The 20,608-nt window shown below is 42.3% G+C and overlaps 1 protein-coding gene across 1 annotated transcript; it reads right to left on the minus strand.

Moving 5' to 3' along the window:
• Nucleotides 1-9,004: 9,004 nt before the first annotated feature.
• On the minus strand, nt 9,005-13,032 carry LOC121285271 (caveolae-associated protein 2-like). Its single transcript, XM_041201673.1, has 2 exons — nt 12,255-13,032; nt 9,005-10,562 (listed from the first exon to the last, which is right to left on the minus strand). Exons 1-2 carry the CDS (start codon nt 12,738-12,740, stop codon nt 9,759-9,761), a joined length of 1,290 nt encoding a protein of 429 aa, XP_041057607.1. The 5' UTR covers nt 12,741-13,032; the 3' UTR covers nt 9,005-9,758.
• Nucleotides 13,033-20,608: the final 7,576 nt, after the last annotated feature.

The raw sequence follows: 20,608 nt of genomic DNA on the forward strand, positions 1-20,608 counted from the left end.
TCCAGAGTGTTCAATTATACTTATCTCTCCAAGGGCACTTCCGTTTTGAGGCACTCACAAGGTTTGCTAGCTAATTCAGCCAGTTAAGGTAATGAGTTCACAAAGCTCAGAAATGTAGTTAACAGTAAGGAATGTAGGAACAGACTCCAGGATAACACAGAGATGGAATTAAAATACATAAGGCATAAAAATTTTAACACAAAGTGTGATGTGAAATTTTGATCAGAAAATGGGGTGAGGCAATATTAAAATGCTATAATTTTAAAGGAGGCAGGAACAGGGAGACCTGATTTCACGTGTACGCACACAAATTATTGAAAGTGACAGTGGCAAGTTGAGAAGGCTGTTTAAAAACATATGGGATACTTGGATTTATTAATAGAAGCATTGAGTACAAAAGCAAAGAATGCTAAACCTTTACAAAACACTGGTTAGTCTTCAGCTGGTGTATTGTGTTCAATTCCAAGCACTGCACTTTAGGAAGGTTGTCAAAGATTTAGAAAGGGTGCACAGAGATTTAGTTATTTGGAGAGATGGAAGAAACTGGGTTTGTTCTCCTTAGAGCAGAGAAGATTTGATAGAGGTGTAAAATCACAAAGGGTTTTGTAAGTAAGGGGAAACTGTTTCCAGTGGCAGAAAGGGAAATAAGGAGAGGGCACAAATTTAAGGTGATTGGCAGAACCAGCAGTGACATGAAGAAACATTTTTCACTCAGCAAGTTATCATATCCCGGAATCTGCTGCCTGAAAGGGCAGTGAAAGCAAATTCAGCAACAACTTCCAAAAAACAATTGGATAAATGCTTAAAAAAAATGGGGCTATGGGTGATGGAATTAATTGGATAGCTTCACTAAAGGGTGAGCAAGGGAATGATGGAGTGAATGATTTCCTCTGCTGTATGATTCTATGAATCACAATCTTTACAGTGCAGAAGGAGGCCATTCTGCTCATCGGGTTTGCACTGGCTCTCTGTAAGAGCATTCCTCACATCACTTTTACTTCATTTGCCAATTATTTTGAATCTGTGCCCTCTAGTTCTTTATGCTCCCTTGAGTGGGAGCAGTTTCTCACTATTTAACCTGTCCCTACCCTTCAGGGTCTTGAAGACCTCTATCAAGTCTCCTCTCAGCCTTCTTTTCTCTAAGGAAAACAGTTCCAACCTCTCCAATCTATCCTCATAGCTACAGTTCTTCATCTCTGGATTCACTTTTGTGAATCTCCTCTGTGCTCTCTCCAATGCCTTCACATCATTCCTCAAGTACTGTGCCCAGGACTGGACGCAGTGCTTCAGATAAGGCCTAACTAGTGTCTTATACAAGTTCATTTGACCTCCTTAATCTTGTACTCAATGCCCCTATTAATAAAGCTGAAGATGTTATATGCTTTATTAACTGCTCTTTCAACATGCCCTATCTTAAATGACTTACGTACATATACACTGAGGTCTCTCTGTTCCTGCACCTCATTTAGAGTTTCTCTCTTTATTTTATACTGTCTCTCCATATTCTTCCCGCCAAAATGAATCACCTCACACTCTCTGCAGTGAACTTCATCTGCCACTTGTCTGCCCAATCCACCAACATATCTATGTACTTTGGAAGTTCAAGACTATCCTCATCACAGGTGACAATGTTTCCAATCTTCGTATCATCTGCAAATTTTGAAATCATGCCCTGAACGCCAGCTTATGTTAACATATAACAGGAAGAGCAAGGGTACCAACACTGACCCCTGGGGAATTCCACTACAAACCTCCCTCCAATTTGAAGAACATCCATTAACCACTACTCTGTTTCCTGTTACTCAGCCAATTTCTCATCCAAGTGTCTACTCTCCCTTTTAATCCATGAGCCAGAATTTTGCTCACAAGTCTGGCACTGTTGTGTGGCACTGTATCAAATACCATTTGGAAATCCATATACACCACATCAACAGTGTTGCCCTTATCAACATTTTCTGTTACCTCCTCAAAAAACTAGAGCAAGCTAGTTAAACATGATTTTCCCTTAGTGAATCCATGCTGACTTTCGTTAATTTTCCTGCAATTGTCTAAATGACTATTAATTTTGTCCCAAACTACAGTTTCCAGAAATTTTCCTACCACTGACGTCAAACTGACTGGTCTGTAGTTGCTGGCTTTATCCTTGCACCACTTTTTGAACAAGGGTATAATGTTCACAATTCTCCAGTCCTCTGGCACCAGCCCTGTGTCTAAGGAAGACTGGAGGATTTTCACTAGTGCCTCTACTATTTCCACTCTCACTTTCCTCAGTACCCTTGGATGCATCTCATCTGGTCCTGGTACCTTATCAATTTTAAGTAAAGATTGCCATTCTAAACCCTTCCCCTCCTCAATTGTAAATTCTTCTAGTGTACCAGTTACCCCCTCTCTCATCTCAGCCTGGGTACCAACATCTTCCTTTGTAAAGACAGATGCAAAGTACTCATTTAATATCCCTGCTATTTCTCTTGCCTCCACGTGCAAGTCCCCTTTTTTACCCCTAATTGGCCTTATTCTTTCTTTTACCATCCTTTTATTATTTATACGCTTATAGAAGATCTTGAGATTTCCTTTCATGTTAGCTGCCAGTCTCTTTTCATTCTCTCTCCTTGCTTATTAATTTTTTCACTTCTCCTCTGGTCCTTCTATTTTCAGCCTGATTCTCCATTGTATCTTCTATCTAAAATCTGTCATATACATACTTTTTCCTTTTCATCTTCACCTCTATCTCTCTCGTCATCAAGGCACTCTGGATTTATTTGTCCTATCTTTCCCCTTCAAGGGAATATACCTTGACATTGCCTGCAATATGTTTTCTTGGAAGATAGCTCAAAATTTGATTCCAACTCACATAACTCAGGTGCATTCTCATCCCATCAAAGTTGGCTCTCCCCCAGTTAATTATCTCTGCTTTGGATTGTCCCTTGTCTTTTTCCATGGCCAACCTAAATGTTATGATACAATGGTCACTGTCTCCTAAATGCTCTCCCACTGATATTTAGTTCACTTGGGCCAACTGATTCCCCAGAACCAGGACCAACAGTGCCTTGTCTCTCATTGGACTGGAAAAATACTGCTGCAGAAAATTAACTTGAACACATTCCAGGAATTCTCAACCCTCTTATCCCTTTGCACTATTCCTATCCAAGTCTATATTTGGATAATTGAAGTCCCCCATTATAATTACTCTATAATTCTTGCACCTCTCTGTAATTTTTTTGCAGATTTGTTTCTCGTTGGTGGTCTATACACTATACTGATCGATGTTTTTGCACCTTTTTCATTCCTTACCTCTAGCCAGAGAGATTCTATCCTTGACCCCTCAGGAAGATCCACTCTCTCCAGTACTGTAATGCCATCTTTAATTATTACTGCCACTGCCCACTCTTTTCTTCCTTTCCAGTCTCTTCTCACAACCTTATACCCAGGAATATTCAGTACCCAGTTCTGCCCTTCGTTGAGCCAAATCTCTGTTATAGCAATAATATCATAATTCCATTTGTCAAGCAGAGCCTGTAGTCCTGAATCCCAGAGGACCTGGATCAAAAATGTTGTAAAAAGGACTTATTTTGAAGGAATCCCTAAAGTATCTATATTTTGGAGATGCAGGATGATAAGATAATAAAACTTGATGTCCATTTTCTTGATATGTCTCTAAAGCACCTTGGGACATTCACTGTGTTACAGGTGCATGTTGCTATTGGCCAGTTGATCTTAACAAGCGTCAGTGCTGCATAACTTTGCATTAGATTCACAAAACATAGAATCTATTAAAGAGAAAGAAGTACTTTTGAGTGGGATCAGTACCTTTGACCTTCCTTTGCTCAATGATAATGTTTTGCTTCCACAAAATAGAGAGAAATTGAACTTTTAAAGTTAAATTTGGATAAGATTGTTAATTCTTGATTATCCCTTGTTTCATCACACTTCCCAACATTTATTACTCCGGGCTACTCCCAATCTGATGCATTACATATGTGAACTCACAGGAAAGTTTCCATTCCTGCTATTCCAGACTCTGTAAGAAAATGGTCTGGAATTGCAGTAGTAACAGTAAGGATGTCAATGCTTGCTCTCATGACTGTGTAAAACTGACAGCAACTTATGGCAGTTTAAGGTGGAAACCCAATAGTTGTTGTCAGTGGTACCTTGCTTCTCCATGGTGTGTGTGTTGCAGTCTTTGTAGATGGAATCAATACTGAATCACAGATTTGACATGAACATCAATTATTTATGCAATATTCTTGCTGTAAGAAAACAAATAAAATGTTAAACCATATTTAGTCAGAAGCAGCTGAGTTTTTAATGATGTACAAAGTCATAATTATTGCTAACAGTCTCTTTGGCCCTGAAAAACAAGATTTTTAAAAATGAAAAACAAGAAATTTTAATTTTTTACAGTTTGCTTTGGAATATTTAAACTTCTCTCAATCCAACGCGTATGTTCCAATCTTTATTTTGATTTATGTACAATGATTTAAATGTAATTCAGATTCCCTGCCGTTTACTTCCTGCTTCACTAGCAGTGAGAATTATTCAATCCGATTGGCCGATTGGTCTACTTGCTGCTTGCCCTGTTCCAGATGTCACCTGTTGATGGTGCCAATTTGAAACTAATGGAGAAGAGGAAATCTTACACCCTTGAGCCTGCTAAATCTTTGTGGGTGGCTTTTCTCAAGGTCAGCAGTCTGTTGGACTATTAACCCTGACCTATTTGAGGCCTCCCTGTTCCAAAATGGGTAAATTGGGAGGTCAGGTACAAACCTGGTTTTCTCCATTCAATAGAAACATATATATGTTCTCCAAAGCAGTGATTGATCAGATTTCCAACAGAAAACTAAGTAAATCGAAAGAAACCCACATCAACTTCTATGAACAGAGCACTTTAAATGTAATATAACATCCCAAAGTGATACATAGAGGCATTATAAAATATGGTACAGATATTAGGGCAGCTAACCAAAGGTTTGGTAAGAGTGAAATTTTAAGGAGTGTTTTAAAGGAGTGAGATAGAGATGTAGATTTAGAAAGGGAATTCCAAAGATTAGGGCCTCGGCAGCTGAAGGCATGACAACCAATGATGGAGTGATTAGAATTGGGGACACTCATGAGACTGGAATTAGAGTGCAGGTATCTTAGAGATTTGTAATGGAGAACATTACAGAGATAAGGAGGATGAGACCAAAGAAGGATTTGAAGACAAGAACACGAGTTTTAAAATCGAGCCATTGCTTAACAGGGAGTCAGCGTAGGTCAGTGAATAAGAGTGACATGGGTACGGAATTTGTTGTAAATTAGAACATGGGCAGCAGAGTTTAAGATGACCTCAAGTTTATGAAGAGTGGAATATGGGAGACCAGCCAGGAGTTCATTAGAATAGATAAGCCTGGAGCTAACAAGGCATGAATGAAGGTTTCAGCAGCAGAAAAGTTGAAAAAGGGCTGAAGTTGGGTGATGTTATGGAGATCGAAATAGGAGGTCTTAATGACAGTGGAGCTATGTGGTTGAAAGCTCATCTCAGAGTCAAATATGACAATGAGGTTGCAAACAGCCAGTTGCTAGGGAGAGGGATGGAATCCCCTGCGAGGGAATGGAGTTTGTGACAGTGACCAAAGGCAATGGTTTCAGTCTTCCCAATATTCAGTTTTCAGTTGGGAGAAAATTTGGTCATCCAATACTGGATGTCAGATAAACAGTCTGATAACAGAGATAGTGGAATGGTCAAGGAGGTGCTGGTGTAGGAAAGCTGGGTGTCATCAGGGTACATGAGGAAACTGATGTTGTATCTGGATGATGTTGCCGAGGGGCAGTACTTAGATGAGAACTAGGAATTAGACAAGGTTAGACCCTTGTGGTATATGAGTTAACTATGTCGGAATAGGAAGAGTAACCATTGATGCTAATTTTCTGGCTAAAATTAAATAAATAAGACTAGAACCAGGAGACTGCAGTCCCACCCAGATGGTGGAGAAGCATTAGAGGCAGGCAGGTCAAAAAGGACAAGGGGGATAGTTTATCTTTGTCACAGTCCCATAAGATGCCATTTGTGACTTTGATAAGAGCTGTTTCAGTTAATGAAGCAAGAGCTGAAACTTGATTAGAGTTCTGGGAAGATGGGCATGAATTTGGGAGGTGACAACACATTCAAAAACTTTGGAAACGAAGATTGGAGATGGGGTGGTAGATTGCAATGAATGAGGGGTCAAGTCACTTAACTATGTTTTGTTACAAGATTGAAGGGTATGAAGCTGACCTGGGGAAATCTGATGATTTACAAATAAAACATCAGACTCCAGACAGAATGATTTTGTACAAGTAGCATGGCGCTTCAAGTATCGCTGTTGGTATAGTGTAGTTCAGTCAGTAGGTGGCACTCTTACTCTGTACAAGAAGAACTTTGCATTAATTGGTATAATTGATTCTTTAAAATGCTGTGGTTTGACAATGAATCGCCCTTTATGATAACCCTTCTGGAGGCAGTTATTTATTAAAAGTGGCTTGTGGCACACAGTGTTATAAATTAAACACTGCCAGCAATAATCTGGATTGATCTGCCACACTTACAGTAGCTTCGTCATTTTTCTTTATTCTTTCACGGGATGTGGGCACCGCTGGCTAGGCCAGCATTTATTGCCCATCCCTAATTGCCCTTAAGAAGGGCAATTATAATCTTATTTCCTCTGATCACGGTTCCTCTTCACCCAACACTAATCCTGCTAACCTATCAGTCCTGTCTATATTAGCTCCAGGTCACCGAACCTCTCCAATTTTAAATTCACATCCTAGAAATCCATTGATGAACTCATTTCTTCCTATCTAAGTAACCATCTCCAGCCTACAACTTCCCCAGAACTCTCGAGTTACTTTTTGGCCTATTGTGCATCCACTTCTTGTCACGAAGGTATACCCTTTATTTTTGAAATATAATTTTCAAACCTTCAACTGACTGGAAATGTTGCAATTTGAAATGAGACAGAACAAACTACTTTAAAATGTGAGGCCACCTGCCAAGGTGAAGGTAAGAAAAGCAAACATGACCTCCCCCACCCCTAAAGGGCATGCGAAGAGAGTGACAGTTCTGGTGATTTACAGATCCATCGAAACTCATCACCAAGGAAGAGATATTAAAGTGCGAAGTGCTGGATTTTAATAAACTATAATCTTATTAGACAATGGGGGACTGCTAGCCAGCCAGGGTGTGCAACTTGCACTCACTCAAGTGGGTATAGGCACTCAAACCCCATTGTGGAGTGTGAAAGACCCCCATCCCCTGTTGGCTTTCACTATCTTGAAATGCTTCAAAAGTTTCTGAGATGAGATATCAAAAATGGGACTACCTGTCCTACAACACAATGACTACAGCAGACATGGTAATCAAATTCCTCTGGAACATACAGCCAGCAGGACTTTAAGAACTGGCTAGAGGCAGATCATCAGAGCAGAGACTTTTGCAAGAAACTTTAGCAGAAGAGAAAGGCTGAAGAGCTCTTTTCTTGGAACAAGAAATTGGTTTGAGAAGTCAACATACAAGAAAGCTACCAAGGAACTGAGATCTCTTAAGAATAAGAACATAATAGGAACAGGAGTACAAAATTTGACCCCTTGAGCCTGCTGCGCCATTCAATAAGATCATGGCTGATGATCTTGTGTTTTGCTTTGCACATTCCCATCTAAACCCAATAACCTTTGATTCCCTTGTCTAACAAGAATCTATCTACTTCTGCCTTAAAAATATTCAATGACCCCCCTTCCACCACCTTCTGAGGCAGAGAATTCCAAAGTCGCACAACCCTCAGAAAAAAGATTCTCATCTCTGTCCTAAAGCGGCCACCCCTAATTTGAAAGAATTGCAATATCTTCTACAGCTGACTGCATCCAAGAATCCAGCTAACCTAAATCAGCTGCAAAATTTAACAATCTATGCCTCAACAACAATCAAAGGAATCTTAAGCATATACTCGTTTTTTTTTTCTTATTGGACTCTAACTTTCTTTATTTCTGATACTGGTGTATGAGACATCGCATTTTTATTATCCCAATCCACCCCCTTGGGCTTAGCGATTAATAAATTTGCTCTTTGACTTATGAAAACCTTGTTTGATTGGCTCTTTATTAAATGGTAAATAAATTTGGATTTGGAATAAGCACATCCTCATGGAAAGGAAGTTTAAACCTTTGTTGTGACCAATCTAGGAGGCTGAATTGAGGGGAGCCAGTTCAACCCATCTCACCTTGCCATAACACTTCTTATTACTGCAATGAACTTCCCTTCAATTCTCTAAGGCCCTGGGATCCTCTCCTTTCCAAAACCTACATCTTTAACTAGGCTATTAGTAACCCCTCCTAACTCATTCTTTAATTTTCCAGCACTTCCACCTCTGTGAAGGCCTGGAGACATTTTTCTAGATTAAAAGGTTGTAAATAAATACAAATTGTTTTTGTTTAACACAAAGGTAGAGCACATTTCCTTACCCATAATAATGTAATCACAATGTTACCTACAAAAGGGGGAAAAAAAATGTAAAGCTCATTAATAGCCATATGTGGCCCTAGTTATTTAGAATCTACAATGCTGATCTAGCAGTTTTATAATGAAACTCATGGTCAAATTTCAGCTTTTACTGACACGTAGAGGAATACAGTTCTGATTAATGTGTGGTCCTACTGGAAATGGTACCTTGTTTTGACAATCACTACTCGTCAACACAGCTTCCTTCATTACATGGAAATTCTGTCAAATAAACAGTATTTTACACGATCCACTTCTTGAAGATGCGCATCAGCGCCCAAACTGTCACTGGGATGTATGCTTAAGTATTCTGCTGCTCGTCACCATCAGACTCACTACACTTGAAACGATAGTCAATTAATCTGGCTAACAAGCATAACCACCTAAAGGAATTAAGCATGAATGTAGGAAGATATATATTCTATACTGTACACAATATCATGCTATTAGTGGTTGATTATCATAATGTTAGTAGTAAGGAATAACAGGCAGGAATCCACTTTTAATTCTTTTTTATTTAGATATTTAATTAGGATTATAAAACATTTTGGCTTTCATTTTGTTTAATAGCAAACTGAAAATAACAGAACAAAAAGAATGTTCATCAAGCAATATATTACATGTGAAAATAATTAGCTTATGTATTTATCATGGCAATTTATCTCAGAAAAGCTTTCCTCAATCAGCAATAAGAAGGTGAAAGAAGCTAGAATTCATCTACATTACACAGGCCATGAAAATGGCACCAGGGTAGCTGAACTGCTTACATTTATACAGGGAGTGATGATACAGTACTATTTCCTTTTCAGCCAGTTTCTTTGGGTTCAATCTTAAGCACAATTCTTTTAGTGAATTGGCATCTATCTAAAGAGCATGCAGCTATGAATCAAAATTAGAGTATTTGTATGTACGAAACGGATGCATTTCAAATAATTAAAACATAAATTGGCTTGGTGTCTGTTTTATGACTTTTATTCAGGCCTACAATATTAAACCCAAATAACTCAAACTTTTCCCAAAAGGTTTCAAAACCATTTTTGCTTCCACACCAAATACACAATTGTATAAACATAGCCCAGCACCATTTGTTCATATCTGTTACTCTCTTACCATTTACTTCTCATCTTCCCTCCCACAACATACTTCAGTCCCTCTCACATTCCTCGTAGGGTTACAGTAGCTAATAATAACTATCGTAAGCATGATTTTTGTATACAAACAGAGGTTCATTGATCTGCTCTCCAGGGGTTTAGGCTGTTTGCTTTATCTGCAGAACAGCAGGCTCATCTGGCTCCTCAATATGCAGCTCTATATTCGGCCCTATGTATTTTTCTTGGTCTTCTCCTTCTTGTTCGTCTTTAGGCAGAGTCTCCAGCAGTATCTCAGCCTCCTCTGTGCTTTCCGCTTTCATCACAATGCCCCGGTTGTTACTGCTTCCCATCACTAATTCTGCCTCTTTCATTTCCTCCTCTGCACTTTCTGCCATCTCTTTAACCTCTTCAGATGCTAAAGTGTTGGGGCCTAGGTGCACTTCCGGGAACTCGCTGTCTTCAGGGGAACCTGATGGATCGGCTTCCAGTGTAACGACTGTGTCACTGGGGCTCTGTGGAGGGGTCTCCCCATTCCTAACCTTTTTCACCTTGAAAGTCATGGGCGTTACTTTGAAGCTGGAGGACTTCGCTGAGTGCGGCTTCTGCTGATTTGGGGTCAGTGACTTCTTAATCTTCTCTCGTCTTTCAGGCGAAACAATCTTTGTACCAAACTTATTCATCCTTTTCTCAATGTTCTCCCGGGAAAATGCCTTCTTGATGCTATCAACTTTCTTCATGCTGGATTTCTTGATTTTGGCAGCCCTGGATTGCTCCAGTTTTTCAGCCTTTTCCCCATCATGTATCTCGTCATTGTCTTCACCTTCGTGGATGTCTTCATCTGAGGACAGCTCCAGCGATGGAGGGATGTCTTCCACTGCTTTGTTCTCATCCACACATCCTTCCGCTGCCACATCTTCTTTTGGTTTTTCAACAAAAATGTTGGCTGGGATCTCTGCTTCTTCCTGCAATGATTCACCAAGTATAAAATCAACAGTTGCTCACTACCCTATAAATTTAAACAAAACTATAGCTGCTTTTAAAAAAGCAAAATGACAGAACAAAACTGCTCCTTCTTAGCTTTTCAACATCTCGCTTCTTTTTGAAATACCCAGCTATCTTCAAATTTATTGTTTCAAGATTTTCGGCATCAAAAAGGCCATTGAACAGCTTAATAACTGATTTAAAAAATACACAGGCACACAATGGTAAACAGAGCGATGAGCACATCAGCCTGGGGATATGTGTAAGCTTCAGAGTAAGGCTAGTATAAACTTTATTTTAGCAATTAAAGCACATCGGCACATCAACAAGTTAAGAGTACAATGATAAGCGCTAAAAAGTGACTGAGTTTGCAGAACACAAAAGTCTGGTCAGTCTACAGAATTAGAAGAACTCAGAATTGTGCCAAGAATGAAAGAAAACATTAGCTGTCATTTATTGTGATTACTTTTCATTTAAAATTTGGTTCTGTTGACTTCATATCTCTCTACCCCTGCATTTCCAAACACTCGTTTCTGGTTGAGATTCCTAATTGCTCGACAGTAATTCAAATAATCTAAGTAATTAAAACCTAATTATTTACCTTCAGGCATTGATTAAATTAGAAATTAAAGCCCTACTGATTAAAAATATGCTTGAAAGACATATACAGCTCACAGTGCAAGTTGGCTGCTAATCCTCGTACAGTATTTTAGTCTAACTTCTCTTCAAAATCAAACCTAGGGGGTTAGAGATAGAAGCTATCAAGGTCCAAGAAATCAAAAGCAAAATACCACGGTTGCTGTATAAATAAACGTCGCCCCGCAATTACTTTAAATTGGGAAAAATGTCCGTGTTGTGACTCGTTCTCCTAAAATCCCGGTCAAATGGATAGTGGAAACTTACACTAACGTGAAATTTCAAACAGGTCAACTTCACAAACGCCAAATTAATTCTACACATTTGGAATGTGTTTTAAAAACAGTTCGGAGGTTTATAGTTTCAGCCAGACGATTATACACTTCACTACTTTGCATTCCAACCTCCTCCCACTCTTACCGAAAAAAGAGGCAGAGCACTGGTCCCAGGACACTGGGGTGACAGCAGCGCACAAACACAAGAACGGCCTTGCCTTATAACCCAAAAAGGTTTTCACTACAGATTGCCCGACACACCCCACCTGCTCACATACCAAAAACTGAGATTAGTCCGCCATATAAGCAAAATGAAAAAGCACTGCTTTAATGCCATCAGGTTTCATGAGATAGGGTGGGGATAGTGATGATTACAGTGTTAACATTTCAAACATGTATCATGTGAGCGCAAACTGGTTTCTTGCAAAACAGAAGCGCCCGAAAGAAGCTTTTACAGAGCTGGTTGAAAGAGTATAAAGGCCTTACAGTGCGTTATGTTTATCATTTGTAATTATTTCTTTAAAGAGTGTTTGTACCCAACTCAGATGGAGCGATTCGTAAACAACTCTCAACTCTAAAGCAGGGTTGATTTCTGAAATGTACATAAGCAGTAACTGACAGCATTGAGGTTCCCAGTCTATAGGCAGATGTTGCCACCAATCAGCGTTCACTTTCGATGTGTTCTGGCCATCTGTTTACTGGTGAGCATCAGTGTAAAAACTGCAAAGTGACTGATGCACCCACCCCACCCCACAGTCTTACCTGGAAGATCAGCACTCTGAAGTTGTTTTTCTTCAGGAGCTGCGCCTGGTTGGTTTCCAATTTCTTCACCTGCACCGCCTGTTTGTCCAGGCGCTCCCGCATCTCCTTCACGTTGTTGCTGACTTTTCGCGATTTGTCCAGCAGCTTGTTGACGGTGTTGCTGGTCGTGCTGTGACTCTTGGAGAGTTTGGTGATGTCGCTCTGGATGCCTTTCACCGAGCTCTCCACCCCGATCTGTCGGTGCTCCATCTTTTTCTGGTTGTCCTGCACTGTGTCCAGCATGTTGACCAGCTTGTCCAGGAGAGCCAGCACGGTGATGGCGTTAACCTGCGAGCCGTCTCGCAGCGACTCGGCCGGGATGGGGCCGGGAGCCGGGCTGGGGGGCGAGCTGGACTCCAGGCTCGGGCTGGGGGGCGGGCTGGGCTCCGTGGTTCCCTGCACGGCCTGGGCGCTACTTTTCTCCGCTTGCACTCCGTCTTCTCCCATCTTCACGGTCCCCGCCAACTTCTTTCTGCTCCTCCTTGCTCAGTCTCGGCTGTGCAACCCTTGGTTCGGTTTCCTTCTGGGAGAAGAGAGTTACAAACTGCAGGCGACGGCAAAGATTAAAGCTCGCAGCCCTCTCTCTCAGCTCGGTTCAGCCCGGCTCCCTCCTTCCCCTGGGGCTGTTGATTGTAACTTCCCACAGCCGCTTGCCTGCAGCGACCGAGTTATGGAAAACTCCCAAGGTCCAGTGCTATAGTGTCCGCCCAGTAACAGTGCCTTGTTACAGGCGGGGTTTGAGCTCCCCCCGAGATTATTTTTTTCCATAAATGCCATAACATTTTTGCAAAATATCTGGATCCTGTAAAAGCAAATCACCAGGAGCTTGGCCCCGGTCCCACTGCTGCTATTGGCTGCAGAGGCGGGGGGAAGCGCCGATGGGCTGGGGTGGGTTTTCCTGGATGTTGCTCCAATGTTCTAACTTAAATTGGGCAAATGTAGCCGCTCCGTAGGCATTGCACACATCACTGACCTTTATACACACTGTACATACACCACGCTGCAAAGCTAGGTTGCAATATTTTCTTTTTTTTGTTTAAAAAAACAAAAACGCCACTAAATACAATCGTTTGTTATTAAGTATGAACTGAAAATAAATCCCGGGAGTCGGTGTTTCTGCTGAGAGCTTCCAGTCCTCGGTGGGCAGTTTAGACCGACTTTCATGTGATTGAAGTTTTTTTCCTGCAGGTGGCAGCAAACCTCTTGCGGTGAAAACGTGGAAAGTGAAGGAGGGGCTGGGAGATATTTCGGCTCTGATGTAATATGCTCGGAATTATTTACCAAAATACCTTTAGTTTTCAGCACCCCATACGCTCAGACGCGTGCCTTCCGTTTCACGCTCTGCATTCATCGATGACCAACTTCTTTTTGTGTGCAAATACTTTTACACTCTTCAATGTGAACCCACAATTTTAGTTGCGGCAGCACGGATCCTCCCAAATAGAGATAAAAATAAAAATAAAAACAAAAAACTGCGGATGCTGGAAAGCCAAAACAAAAGCAGAAATACCTGGAAAAACTCAGCAGGTCTGGCAGCATCGGCGGAGAAGAGCAAAGTTGACGTTTCGAGTCCTCATGACCCTTCAACAGAACTAAGTAGAAATAGGAATATAATATAAGCATTAAGTTTCACCCCTTTCCTATTTCTACTTAGTTCTGTCGAAAGGTCATGAGGACTCGAAACGTCAACTTTGCTCTTCGCCGATGCTGCCAGACCTGCTGACTCCTCCCAAATAGATGCTTAGCAAAGTCCGCACGTCCTCCCACATACATTCCGCATGTCAATAAAACAAAAAAAAACCTGCCGATGTTGGAAATCAGGAATGAAGCAGAAATATTCAACAGCTCAAGCAGCATCTGTGGAGAGAGAAACAGAGTTGACCTTTTTAACTTGGTGCCGTTGTAAGGAAAGGCCATGGGCCTATAACTGTTTATCTCTCCAGAGGTGTTGCCCGATGGATGTTTCCAGCATTTTTTGGTTTTTATTCCACACGTCATTGTTACATTGATTCAGGACACTCAGCAAGTCAGAGGCAGCATCTATGGAAAGGAATCAAGAGTTAACCTTTCAGATCTGTGACCTTTGGTCGGAACCTGGAGATGTTAGAAGTGCTGGCCTGAGCTGGGGAGATTTTTTTTTGTTAACAGCCACTTTCGACCAGTATAAGACTTCGCATCTGATTATTATAGCTGTTGAGAATAATCACTATGAAACTGAGGGTTTTTGGAACAAGATGGAAGTTAACTTCATTAAACCGATTATATATGTTATCCAGCCAGCAATAGTTCATATCCCGCTCCTAGACAAATACAAGCGTTTAAATTTACGTACTTGCTTGTGTTTACACAACTGGTTTCCGTGTATTGTGGTTGTCAGAAAGTAGAGAAATAGTTGCAAGCAAGATTCTCTTCAGCAGCCCACGTATTTGGATGATTCATTATTTCACAGACACAACCCTGCAGTTAATTCCTATATTAACTAATTGTTAACCAATTGTTAACTCCTATGCTTGGCCAATTGTTCTTGACATTTTTCGAGCTACGTAAACAAACTTGTATTTGAAGAACACAACTTTTTAACAGATGGAGATCTTTTAAGGTGGTTTTGACAGGTCTCGCCATATTTTGTCATCAATGCTGAAGTATTAAGATGGACTAGTTCCAGCCAAGAGTGAATGAAAGCTTTCTCAGCTGCCAATCACGTTTACACAGCCATTGTATGTTTGCATATCTGCCTGGCTGCTTGTCCCTTCAATGATTATGTGTATGTGTGTCTCAGTTATTGTGCGTGAGTATGCCTGCCTGTCTATCCCTGTCATTGGTTGTGTGCCTGGTTATCTGCCTCTGCCATTCATTGTGTGTAAGTTTGTGTCTGTTCCTGTCATTGATTGTGTGTGGTGTCTGCTTGTCACTGTCATTCTTTTGTATATCTGCTTGCCTGTCCATCTTGATTTTGTGTGTCTGCCTGCTTCTCTATCATTGGTTGTGTGTGTCTGCTTGTCCCTATCATTGATTATGTGTGTGTGCCTGTCTCTGATTGTGTGTCGGCCTGTTGCTGATTTTTTGTGTGTGTGTGTGTGCCTGCCCCCGATTAGGTGTGGTTGTGTGTGTCTGCCTGACTGTGTGTTGCATGGCTGTCCCTGATTGTGTGTGTGTGTGTGTGTGTGTGTCTGCCTGTCCCTGATTAGGCATGGGTGTTTGACTACCTACCCCTCATTGTTTGTGTGTGTGTCTGTCTGTCCCTGATTGTGTGTGTGTATTTTTTTGCCTGTCCTTGGTTTTGTGTGTGTCCCTGATTGTATGTGTGGGCCTGTGCCTGTCCCTGATTGTATGTGTGGGCCTGTTGCAGATTTTGTGTGTGTGTATATCTGTGCGCGTGCCTGCCTGTCTGCCTGGATTGTGTGCGTGTCTCTACCTGCCCTGATTGTGGGCAGAATCTAGTGAAGCTCTCAGGAACAGGAAATGAGATGAGTCCGGAAACGATTGTGTTACTTTCCTGATGAAAGTTGGGAAGTAAGCTGGTGGGGTTTCCAGACTACAAGAGATGGGAACATATTTTTAATGCATTAGCATGTCATGCATACTGATTAAAACACATGGTCACGAGATCAAATTGTACCTTTGTGATTAAGTCAGCAGCAAATGGGAAACATATGTCTTCAGGTTTGCAAGTGATTAAAGGTGGCATGCAGCAAGCAAAGTAATCGTCCTGGTGGATTTGGAGTAAATAAGAGCTGCTTTTCTTGCATGGGGAACTTTGTTGGACCAGGGGGATGGAGGCTGAGCTGTTGTGCTGAGTTTGGGTGATGGCTGTCTGAGGGAGGGAGGTCTGGTCGTGGTGGCTCCAAGAAGGGTCATGGGTGACAGAGGGAGGGAGCTGGAAAACAGAAACAAGGTCAATATTTATTGAAGGCAGCAAAAGCATGGTAGAGGGGAGATCAAGGTTGAGTGAGGGCAGGTCAGTGGTGAGGCTGGGAGAATCAAGAGTAACCGAGGGCAGGTCAAACATGGTAGTGGGAGGGTCGAAAATGAGGTTTGACAGGTCAGGGTGATGATGACAGGTTTGACAGTGCCGGGGGCAGCTTGATGACGATGAAGGGAGCAGCTCTAGGTTGACAGTTAATCAGGGGTGATGGGGTGGCTCGAGGGCCACAGAAGGCAGGGCTAGGGTGATGGAGGGAGGGTTGAGGGTGATAGAAGGAAGATCAAAGGCGACTGAGAGATGTTGCTAGGTGATGGCTTGCAGCTCCAGGGATCCAAGAGTGGCAGTTTAGGGGGGTGGGGGAATGGGTGGTGGTGTTGGTAGCAGTTCAAATTCTAAATCCTCCTCTGAGGCAGGCAGAATGATGCTCCTGGCTTGCAGAGAGTGGTAGCCTGTGCAGCTGTCGGTTAAATATGGTGCACAGACCTTTCATAGCAGTGAGTTAACAGCGGAGTAGGCAACTTGCTGCCTGTCCCCGCACAGTTGGTCAGGCCCATCGACTGCCCATGTGTCACTGACTGGCTGCTGCATGATTACACGTGGTCAAGCTACTTGTCTCAGGGTGGAAGTGCCACCCGCTCACTAGCCCCTCCCGCCCGCCCACCCACCCACCCCACCACCCGCCCACCCCACCACCCGCCCAGTCAGGAAACTTGTGGCTGCAGCAAGATTCCACCCTCATGCGAGATTTTCATTATGAAAAAACCTGGACTGCAGCTGACATTGATGGAATTGCAGTTTCTATGTTCCTCCAGTGAAACTTATATAGGGACACAACCCTATGAGCGCAAGTTGCAGTCTGGCACTCTTCCTAAATGACTGTTCATTATATGTTAGTTTAGGCAGTGAGAACAGGTTGGCTATTTGATCATGGGTGAAGGGCAACACAACTGAGCCGAATGCTGTCTTCACCTGTTCACCTAACGCATTTGTTTTCCAGCAATGGCCAAAGGAAGTAAACAAGAACAATAGTATGGGACAATTTTCTCCTCCCTCCGCCTTGGGAATATTGTAGCAGAGCAACTGTTGCCTCAAAGATATTTTTGTTCACCTATATTAAGGGCAGAGTTTTTAGCTTGGTGAGTGAGCGCGCACCTGACCCACTCGAACGCTAAAGCACGTTGATGTCGGCTGAGTGTGCAGACATCAATGCGCACTCTCATGATATTTCGCTAGGCAGGCACATGCTGGAGATGGAGGCGTGTTCGCCATTAATTAAGTGGCCAGTTAAGGCCCTTGAGACACCAATTGTTTCTGACTTTATGTAGCCCGTGCGATTTTTAAGCCGTCGCACGGACAAAACTGGCAGGCAGGCAGGTCACAATTAGCAAAACCTCATCCATGGGCAGGATAACAGGGGTCAGTGGCCTTGACAATGTGATTACTGAGGAGTGCAGGATATCACTTGCTGCTGGTTGCTTCTGTGAACAGGACAGCTTCATTTCACTTCAGAGCTGCATTCAGAGTATTTAGAGGCTTCAGTTCAGGGATCAGCTATTTTCCAGGCCCTGGTGGATTCACACCATGTGGGGTCTTCCGGATATCAGACATCCTTCCCTTTACCCTGGTAATGGGGATTATGGTCTCCGTTGGAAGCACCTCCACCTCTGAGGAAGAGAGGGCCAGAAGGGGGAGGAGGCCAGGAGTCTAGATTTGTGACTCTGGAACCGCAAGGCACTCAGTCCAAGCAACCAGGGCTTACTCCCTTGGCCAGCTCCTGCCTCATTGACATTTGGCATTCACACTCTAACACCTCTGAAGTCTATTGGGGGATGGGCAGCTCCTAACTGCTCTGCAAAGTGACCTATGCCAACACGGTACTCACCCTTCCCGATCGCAGATCATTGAAGTGCTTCCGGCACTGCACCAATGGGTGACTCACTACATTGTGGCTGCTGACCCTGGATGCCACCTCCTCCCAGGCCTTTTTGGTGAGGTGGGGGGGGGGGCCTCCACCTCCCATCCCTGGGGACATGGGTTTCTCTCCTCGCTGCCACCTCCTCTTGGAGGGCTGCGACTTACTCGTCCGAAAAACACGGGGCCAACTGCCCCGCTGGCCTACCCTCCTGCCGGCCGTGTCCACCCACTACGGTTTCCATTCACAACACTTCAGTGTCCTTTGGTGGCAGCCTTCCAGGGGCTGCCGAGGCCGCAGTTGAAGCAGCCGCCGGGTCATCATTGGGCCTGGCGGACATCATGCACCCGCCCAGCCCTTTGCGCACATTCGAGGCCACGTATCACGCGTAAAATCGCAGAGCGTTACCGATCGCGGGTGGTGGTCGGCTTCCCGATTGCACCTGCCGATCCCACACACCAAGAGTAAAACTCTGCCCTAAGTTTTAGATCTTCATCTAATACTTGTTACTTAACACAACTACAGATGCAACAATACGGAGACAGAAGCTGTAGCTTGAGAACAGGTTGGTGACTTATGAAAACAATGTCATTTCAGTTGCACAAACTTCAATTAGTTTTTATACATAAATTTGTTTTTTAGTTTAGCAACAAAAGAAATTTTTGATTATGGTTTTATGAAACAAAAAGATGTTGGTTATCATTATAGTTAATTAAAACATAATTGCACGCATGTCCTTTAATGCCCCATTTGCCCTGCAGCACCACGTGTTGTGATAATTCTGCTTCAGCAATAAACATTGCCAGATCAAAAACATTGATTAGATATCATACAAAATACTTTGTGAAAGGGTTCCAAAAGAAGTGTTTTTCTCTTGTAAATTTATACATAATTTTGTCATATCTCTTAAAATTAAAAGTTTGCTTGAAATGCAAAATTACTTGTGATAGGGAAATTGCGCAAGGTAGGATTAGTAACACTAATTGTTACAAACTACTATAACTCAGTCTTAATGGACTGGATTTTGCTCTCAGCAGAGAAAGAATGCCACCATCCATTCATTTCAGTCACACTCGCTCACAGACTTTCTTGGGCTTTTGCACCGTAACTTGGAGCTCATCCATCTTGTGATTAGAAGACTATTTTGGCACAGCATCTTCTACAGGGGATTTGTCTGAATGGGGCAAGCAACTGTGTATTTTCCAAACCAATCAGTCTGAAGAATCATAAATAAGCAGGGCAGAGTCTGAACCAGGAAGTATAATTTAAGATAGCTCATTAATTGCCAAATCAACAACAACAATTTACATTTATACAGCACAAGGTCTTTTGGCTCATATATAGCGCCCCTGCCTCCGAGATAGAAGCCCTGGGTTCAAGTCCCACTCCAGAACTTGTTTTGGTGAGGTTCAATAGGTTGATAATCAGCCTGCTAATTCTTCCATCACTTCCCCACCATTCCCAAAGGGAAAGGTGAGTGGAGATATGTAACAAATAATCAATACAGCACCTTTAATTTAATAGATGTCCCAAAATGTTTTACAGATGCATTATATAACAAAATATGACACTGAACTAGTGAGGGAGATTTTGGGTTAGATGACAAAAAGGTTGGTCAAGGAGGTAGGTTTTATATGACTCAAAGGAGGAAAGGGAGGTAGAGAGGCAGAGAAGTGTACAGAGGGAATTCAAGAGCTTTGGGTCTAGGCAGCTGAAGGCACAGCCACCAATGGTGGAGTGATTAAGATCGGGGAGACTCATGAGGCCAAAATTAGAGGAGTGCAGATACTTTAAAGGGTTGTGGGGCTACAGGAGATTATGGAGATAAGGGAGAGGCCAAAGAGGGAATTGAAAATAATGATGAGCATTTTAAATAAAGGCATTGCTTGACTGGGAGCCAATGCAAGTCAGCAAGCAGGGGAACAGGACTTGGTGAGATTAATACATGGGCAGAGGGTTTTGGATGAACTCAAGTTAATGGAGGGTAGAATGTGGGAGACCAGCCAGGAGTGCGTTAGAATAGTCAAAAGGTACCAATGCATGAATGATGGTTTCATCAGTGGATAGGTTGAGACAGAGTGAAATTAAGGCAGTTGAAATAGGTCATCTTAGCAATGGTGCAAGTATGTGATTAGAAGTTCATCTCTGGATCAAATAAATCAGGTACATAAAGTGAAATTAAAAAAAGATAAAGGAAGATGACAAGATGACAAAAAATACAAAAAGAAAGTTTTAAAAAAAGTTAAAAACATAGTAACAATAATTAAAATATTAAAGGATGGGTGTCCTACCTTGTAAAGGTTAGTTTTCAGTGCCAGAGTGGTTGTTTGACAGTAATTAAGATTTACCACAGTGTTAAATAGTTACTTACAATGGAATGGACCTTTGCTTGGTGAATTTAGTGTGTATCGACCACACAAGTACAGCATCTTCATGTATTTGAACGCTGAGTCTTTTGGCAAGATACTATTACAGTGA

The sequence above is a fragment of the Carcharodon carcharias genome, chromosome 12, assembly GCF_017639515.1.
Source record: "Carcharodon carcharias isolate sCarCar2 chromosome 12, sCarCar2.pri, whole genome shotgun sequence".
NCBI classification, from domain to species: domain Eukaryota; kingdom Metazoa; phylum Chordata; class Chondrichthyes; order Lamniformes; family Lamnidae; genus Carcharodon; species Carcharodon carcharias.